This window comes from Crocodylus porosus, unplaced genomic scaffold (genome assembly GCF_001723895.1).
Source record: "Crocodylus porosus isolate Cpor-Errol unplaced genomic scaffold, CroPor_comp1, whole genome shotgun sequence".
In the NCBI taxonomy this organism is placed as follows: domain Eukaryota; kingdom Metazoa; phylum Chordata; order Crocodylia; family Crocodylidae; genus Crocodylus; species Crocodylus porosus.
This window is the reverse complement of record NW_017728907.1, coordinates 34770478-34778579: the sequence shown is the minus strand read 5'-3', so window position 1 is coordinate 34778579 and position 8102 is coordinate 34770478. Positions and strand designations below refer to the sequence as shown.

The 8102-nt window shown below is 46.8% G+C and overlaps 1 protein-coding gene across 3 annotated transcripts in view; it reads right to left on the bottom strand.

Annotated features, from left to right (window-relative positions):
- Positions 1-1568: 1568 nt before the first annotated feature.
- Positions 1569-8102, bottom strand: part of HFM1 (HFM1, ATP dependent DNA helicase homolog) — a 61695-nt gene continuing 55161 nt past the window's right edge. For all 3 annotated transcript variants that reach the window (XM_019531127.1, XM_019531130.1, XM_019531129.1), the window contains 4 exons: positions 5845-5935; positions 5439-5550; positions 4022-4176; positions 1569-1897 (listed from right to left, as the gene is read on the bottom strand). In XM_019531127.1, the coding sequence (XP_019386672.1) occupies positions 1831-1897; positions 4022-4176; positions 5439-5550; positions 5845-5935 (425 nt within the window). In that variant the 3' untranslated portion in view covers positions 1569-1830. The remainder of the gene's footprint in view (positions 1898-4021; positions 4177-5438; positions 5551-5844; positions 5936-8102) is intronic.

Sequence of the window (8102 nt, the reverse complement as noted above, 5' to 3'; positions counted from 1 at the left end):
TACCTTGTCATGCATCCACAGATGCATCTCAAGCAGGTCCAAGGAGGTGATCCTCCCCCTCTATGTGACACTGGTCAGGCTGCAGCTGGAGTACTGTGTCCAGTTCTGGGAGCTGCACTTCAAGAGGGATGTGGACAACATGGACATGGAGAGGGTCCAGAGGAGGGCCACTCGCATGATCAGGGGACAGCAGGGCAGGCCCTATGAGGAGAGGCCACGGGACCTGAACCTGTTCAATCTCCACAAGAGAAGGCTGAGGGGTATCTAGTTGCCTGTTATAAACTAGTCAGGGGGGACCAGCAGGTACTGGGGAAGTCCCTGTTCCCCCCAGCATTGCCAGGAGTGACCAGGAATAATGGTCACAAGCTGGCAGAGGGTAGATTTAGGCTAGATATCAGGAGGCGCTGCCTCTTACCCTGGGGGTCTTTAAGAGGAGGCTAGATGAACACCTTGCTGGGGTCATTTGACCCCAGTAATCTTCCCTGCCATGGCAGGGGGCCGGACTCAATGATCTGCTCAGGTCCCTTCCGACCCTAGAAACTATGAAATTATGCCAGTAGTCTCCAGATGCGTTAAAATTAATAAATAAAGTTGTGCCCTAAATATAAAGGCATCCAGATACTGGATTTGAATATCCATCCAGATACTAGATTTGAATGGTCAAATAAATGCCAACTTTATGAGTTTAAGTAGCAGCATGAATACCCAAATATACGGAGGTGGACCTAAGATTTTGTAAAGTGGGGTATGGTGCTATACTCCCCACTCCCAGTTTCCTCCACCTGCTTGTCTACACTGGGGCAGACAAGCTCTCAGCTGCTGCTCCTACAGCCCTGAGTCACTAGGAAGGTAAGCATTCCTCACTTTCTGTTCCCTCTCCATGCTCAGAGACAAGTTCACTCCCTTTTCTTCTACATCCCTTCCTCTCCCATCCCCTCCTCCTCCTGCCTGCTGTTGCCAGGTGCTGTCCTGGGAGTAAGATGAGCTCCTGCCCACTCCAGTTGGCTGAGGGGTGGGGCTTGCTCACCAGGAACTGCAGCAGCAGCATTGGCCAGAGGGGAAGGAAGTGGGGACATACTTACCTTCTTTGAGCTGTAAATCCCTGGCTGCTGTTTTGGTGGCATGGTTGGAAAAGTAGGTGCAGGTGTGCCACTTCACCCCCTCTGGATCCACCCCAACAAGTATAGCTTCTGGACATTCTTATGAAGTCTTTAAATCAGACATGTAGAACACTGTGAAATATACTTACAAAGAAGATTCTACAGAAAATGTTAATGCCAATACATTACAAATTCCAATTAGAGTGCACAATAAATATTTATTCTATTAAATTGTATTCATAAATTTTATTGTTTAAATTTTTCACAATGCTAATATTTTATGTAACCCTTAATTTGGTTAGCTAACAGACATCAAACAAAAATCATGGGTAATTTGTAAGTAAAGAACACTGCAGTTACTCAGATATGTATTTATATAAGCAGATACACATTATAGAAAGCAATTTTGCTCTTATTTTATTTTACCTTATTTAGAAGTGCTTAAGAACTATCCTGGCTTCAAGAAAGTACTTTCAAATACTTTTATTTATAATCCTGAAAACAGCAAGTTATATTAACAAAGAGGCTTAAATAACTTTCAGAAAGACAAAAACATACATGGAATTGTGTAAATTAGCTAGCAATGTTTTTGTTATCTAGCCTGTGCAGCAAAGTTGGCTATTAATGAACAGTTATCAAATAAATTTTGTAACTGTATTTGAAGAGTTTTCATTCTGGAAAGGAGAGTTTCATGTTTCAGAATTTACGATATATCTTGTTTTCATATGTTTTAGAAAATACCATCAAATATTCCAAGAAAAGGCTTAGCATCATTGGCTTCATCATCTGGAAGATATCTAGTAAAAATGAAGCAAATCAAAAAGTTACATTATTTAGAGTATATAAAACCTATGAAATTACGCAGTGTGCAGCTAGGAAACAGCTGTATTACCAAATAATTCTAAATTCCATTTCTTCATATGAAAAGTTAATTACAACTAATAAAATAAGGAGTCATAACCTTTATAAAGTATTTTGTCATATGGAAAGGTTTTGCCTTAAAGCAGGGATCGGCAACCCCTGGCATGTATGCCAGTTAGTGGCACACGGAGACATTATCCTCAGTACTCCAGGAGGCAGGCGAGGAAATTGCTTAAAAAAACCAAACAAATACGTTTTTAACATGGAGCAGCCACAGGTTCCAGTGCTACAGCAAGCACCAGGGGCAGAGTCAGGGACCCTGTCCCCAGGCTGCACCTTCCAGCCCAGCCTTGTTTCTAGAGGGGAAGTGCAGGGAGGTGGGGCCAGGGCCCAGGCAGGTGCTGCACAGGAGGATCCCAGTGGATGGGCAAGCCCGAGCCTGGGACTTGAACAGAGGGACACCCTGTCCCACCCAGGTAGGGGCAGCACCAGGGCACCAGAGCCACGCCCTCAGGGCAGTGTCCAGGCAGCACAGAGAGAATCAGGTGCAGGGGGATGCACTGCAGGCAGGCCAGCTTGGCTGGCCCCATGGGAAGGCAGGAGCTGGGTGGGAAGCACAGATGCCTCAGGATTTCGTTGGCTCAGGCTGCGGCAGGTAGGGACCCCCAGTGGCACCCAAGGTGGAGCCCAGCCTGGCCTGCACAGCTCTGCAGGAATGGCCGCAAGGGGACGTACTGCCTGGCCAGGGCAGGACACCAGGCCAGGGTGTTTCCAGCTCCAGGCTTGGCCTCCCTGCATGCCAGGCACAGTGCAAGTGGGGCAGAGCTGCCCCTGGTGCAAAAGCCCAGCCACGAGAGCCCCCTGGGCCTCAGGAACAGCTGTCGTGGCTGCACCGGCCTGCCTAGGCCCCAGTCTTGCCCACCCTCAGCTCCCCTTCAGGGGCCAGGCAGGCACTGAGGAGGGCCGCTGCACTGAAGGCTCCCAGCTGGTTTGGCCCCAAGGGACCAGGGAAGCATACATATGCATACTTCTGGGTGGATGGCAGTGGAGGGACTGGGGCTGCGCTGCCCCTGCCCTGAGGCATGTGTTGCAATCACCACCAGCGAGGAGCTGATCTGGGTGTCTGGAGCCCTGGCAGTAGTTCCACACCGGCAGCAACTGCATGCACGCCTCAGAGTGGATGGTGGAGTAGGGGCTGGGGTTGCACTGCCTCAGGCCCCATAGCCATTATCTGCCCAGAGGCGTTCAAGCAGCAGCCGCTGGCACAAAGCCCAGCTGGGGTCTGGAGCCAACAGGTGCAGCACTAGGGGGGCTACAGCCACCCCAAGGTTCATTTTAGGACCCCCCATAGCCACCCCTCCAGCACTTCCCACCCCAGTCCAAGCCCAGCCTCCCCTCCCGCCACCTGGGAATGCCACACTTTTGCAGGCTTAGTTGTGTAGGGCAGGTGGTAGCCACACTGGGGAGGGGGAAGTTAAAGCAAATTTGGGGAGAGGGAGCTAAATCAAATTTTGGAGTCGCCATGGCCCCCCCCCCAAACTCCTTCTAGCACCACCCCTTTAACTGGCTGATTGCTGTTTGGCCTACCAAGGTCCCAGTCTATCTGGGTGCCAGCTCCCCAGGGAAGCACAGGGGCTGTGTTGGGCCCAGGGCATTGTTGGGTTGGACTTTGTTCTGTGGCCCAGCAGCTTGGCCGCATCCTGTGCATGTGTCTGGTAGTGTGCATGTATGCATGTGTCTGGTTCTGTGTGCACATGTAGCATATGAAATTTTATTTACTGTCACCAGGTTTAGAATTTTTAGAAAATCTGCTATTTACTGTAAAAAGAGAAGCATTTATGATAATTATGTTAATATGCAGTGTGTCCTGCCATGTACCCCCTACCCCAGTTTTGTTTTTCTGGCATGCTGGCACTTCATCACCTTACAAGGTAGATATTGTGCTTTTTTTTCAGCACTCTATCCAAAAACATTGCCTACCCCTGCCTTAAAGACCAAGATCCCATTAAATGCTCTCAGTACCTTGAAGCATCAGACTCATAAAAAAATATTTTTGTTACCTGAGATCAATTTCACTTTTTCTTTCTTTATTACAAATAAAAAAATCCCCCTTTTCACTGCTTTTAGAAGACTCTGAGACTGTTCCTGAGTTTGAAGAACAAAATGTTTTTTTCACCTCAGAAGGGTTGGGATGTTTTTTTGCTTGAAAGCTGAACTGAAATGTAAAGGTTACAAAATAACCACAATTAAAAAGCCAATTTAAGAAGAAACATCCATACTATAGTACTTCATAGTATCCATTAAAGGTGCATCAATACATCAGTCCGATATCAGATCAGCACCATTATAAAGAAAATTGGCTGTATCAAAACTCAGCCCGACGTGGCCAATAATTTTGCTGATACATGCCCATGCGTGTGTGTAGCTGCAGCATGGCACATAGGCAGTGAGGAGCACAGCCTGGTAGCTTGAAGAGCTGTGTTCAGCTGGTAAGTCTGTTGTGGTAGAAGGAGAGGGGTGGAATGAGAGGGAAGGGGCATAAGCTGCCCAGCTGGGGCAAAGCACGGGACAGAGCCATAGCTCATCTGGGGGTGCAGGGGAGAGGCAGCTCCCACTACTGCGTGTACCCTGGGAGGACATGGTGGGGGGGAGGCATTTGCCCCATGATCCCAAATTTTGCCATAGCCCCCCTCCCAGTGCCACTGCCGCCCACCCTGAGCCCAGCCCCTGCTGAGAAGAGCCCGGCACAGCCGCAGCTCCAGCCTGCAGTTGCAGTCCATCTGTCCTGCTCCGCATAGATCTGGGGGCACACACTCCCCACCCCTCATGCCCTCGTGGGGTGCACACAGTGATGGGAGCTGCCCCCCCCAAGACGAACATCAGCTCCATTCCATGCCCACCCTGTCCTGACTGGGCAGCGCCTGCCCCGCTCCCCCCACCACAGGTGACACTGATCTGGCCCCAAGTCCCTTCCCTCCCTCCTCCCCTTCCACCACAACAGATTTACCAGCTGCATGCAGCTGTATCAGAAATCGGATCGGTACTGGCCGATATGCCTCCTTAAAAATTGTCTATTGGTATTGGCCCCCAAAATCTCTACCGGTGCACTCGTAGAATCCATATTTATTACCTAGAGTCTGGTAGCTCACAGAAAGGGCCTAAGCACATGCTGAACTTCAGTCATATGTGCAGACGCTTCGCTAAATCAAGGCTTGAGAGCAAAAGGCTTGTTGAAATGCTACATAATGCAGTACATGAGTGAAAATCACATCTATTTCTTTTTGTAGGTCTATTTTTCTTTCTGCATAAAGCTGAAAATAGACGAATACCTGTATCTGAACAACGGAGGTAGTGTCACAAAAATTATCAGTCTTTCAAATATTGACAGAAAACTGAAAATGGTCAAACTGAATCACAGACAAAAAATTCACCTAACTGCACTTTTGGATACACTATTATGAATATTTATCTACTTACTTCATTTGTATTTTTGTTCTGTGTTGGCAATTTCATTTTTGATGGTGCATTTAATGTGGGAGAGAGAGAATTCTGTGGATGAACACCCATCTTATCCTGCAATTTGTCAACACTGCAAATGTTAAATTTGGATAATTTAGATATTTCAGAATAAATATAAATGGTTTTCTCTGAAGTGTAATGGTTTTAATTTCTACTCCCCCGCATTTACATGAAATTGAAAAATAAATAAATAACAACTGTCTTTTTTAATGTTCAAACTTCTGTCATTTTTAAAGTTCACATTCCAATTTACCTAGTCCCCACAATTCTGTAAAATGTCATGGACAGCATTGTGCCAATAACATTATACATGTGCCCACCTCAAGAACAGACGATACATTTTTACTGAACATCCAAAACTTACTTTCCTGAAGTGTCACTTATGACTTCGTATTGTGTGTTCTGGAATAGTGGTTTGTGTTGTGTTGTATTTTGAAGGCAGGAGCTTCCAGATCCTGTGCAAGGATGATAGTTTTAAGAAAGTCATAAAACATTTGGGGGTGAGATCCCTGTAAATCCTTCCTAGATTTCTAAGAGTAGAAGTGTCAGGCAGGGATTTGAATATTGTTTAAGTTTTTCATATTTGCTTGTTTGGATTGCTGGTTAACGTTAAATGTTGAGGTAAACAGTCAAACTAGCAAAAATTTCTGTACTCAGGAAGCTATTTTCTCATTGTTCCTTGAATACGAAGTCTTGCCTCAGTTCAATGCACCACATCTGCTTCTGTAAATCCCTGACATCGCTGAATCTATTAACAGGCAGTGTGACTGAATGGATAGGGCTCTGAATGGGAGCGGATATTACTATATTTATTCCTGGCTCTACCACTAACCTGGTGTGTTACTCTGAATTCCACTCTACCCTTTGTATATCTGTTTCTGCCACCACCCTTTGCCTATATGAAGTACAAAAGCTGCAGGCCAGAGCCCGTACAGATTAGTGTATGAGTTTATACTGAATTATCAAGGTCCAGTTACAGTTGCAGGCTCCAGGTTACAAATAGTAACAACCACAAAGAATACGGTCCTATGGATTTGTTTACACTAACAGAAACCAGACTCAGAATCCACTACTGGTGCAATTTTTCAAGACACTGCAGTGGTGGAAGTTGTAGTTTAAGCAGGTGATTTTATAACTGTGTATGTTAATGTTGCTCAGAGAAAGGACAGGAACTATGAATGTTAACAAAACTGAATTTGAGTCCTATCTGGTTACTGCTGTTCTTTCAATCCTCTATTTTGGTTTGGAACTAAATCTGGAAGAGATTGCTTCAGACTGACCATGAAAGATCCTAGGAAATAATATACCTGAAGTCAGTACTATAAACCTGATTATGGTATTACATAACATACGCAGAAGAAAAAGTTATGGGAGCTGTACTTCAGGTAACACGAGATAAAGATCTTTGACAGTTATAAGAGTACGTTACAGTCTTTGGAAAAGAAAAATAGCTTACTATAAAAAATATCCATTGCTCTTAAAATTGTATAATTCTATGAGAACTGAAAAGGACCCATTGATGCAAAGTTTTTAACTTATGTAGCAGCATTAAAAATGGACCCACCTGAAGGAATAATGACTGCCCCACAGAGGGACAGAGTGCAAAGAGACAGGGCTTGTCCCAGTAGGAACACTGTTTGGCCTGAGGGCGAGTGAAGCTGCTTTGGAGGTAGCCCTCTTGGAAGTGGGAGGGGTGATGTAACCCCAGCAGGGTTTGAATGAGACAGGTTAGCTAAAGAGGGACAGGGAAGAGCCCTGGCCTGGGATTGGCTGAGAGGCTTGGTTAAAAGAGGGGGGCAGTTTTCCCAGGGGGAGAACAAAGGAGAAAGAGACAGGCTGGAGACCAGGGAAAAGATCTCCCCATGTGAGAGCCCCTGGCAGAGCTCTGCAGAAGTAGCAGGGAGAGGCAGAGGCTGCAGGGAAGAGTGCTACAGTGTCTTCCCTCCTTTCCCCTCCTAGCCAGGCCAGGTTAAGAGAGGAGCTGCTTGTGAGGAGACTCCAAGCCAGGGAAGCCCCTCCTGCAAGTCCCTTTGTGGCTGGGTGAGCACAGCGGGGGAGGGGGATACAGGGCCAGGGGAAGAGGCTGGAGACTGCCCTGGTTTTTTTTCTCTGTGAGCAGAGAAGGCAGGGAGGGGCCGCATTTGCTGGGTGCTGTGAGGCTGTGCTAGGCAGGGGAAATTGTTACAACCTGCAGCCCAGACACTGCTCCCTGTTGAGCCAAGGGAAGGGGCCTGGGCAGGAATAAGCTTTCTTGCAGAGACTGCAGGGGAAGAGCCACTGCCTGCTGCACCAAGACCCCTTGAGCTCCTGCATGGAATGCCAGCACCAGGGACCACCCACAAATCCTGTGCAGGGGCAGAGACAGCCCTGCTCCGTGAGATACCAAGCCAGGGGCAGTGCACACAGGGTCCTCAGTACACACTGTATGAGTTATAGACTATGCAAATAAGTTCTTAATGGTTTACTAGTTGGAGTATCAATGTATTTATGTATTGGTTCCTTATGCATCATGGGTAAGTTGCATACCTTCCCCTAGTGTAAAGTGTATCCAAGAAGCATTAACCCTTAAGCCACCATCACCAGGTCATGTAGTGTAATATTTGTTCTATTGCATTGGTTATA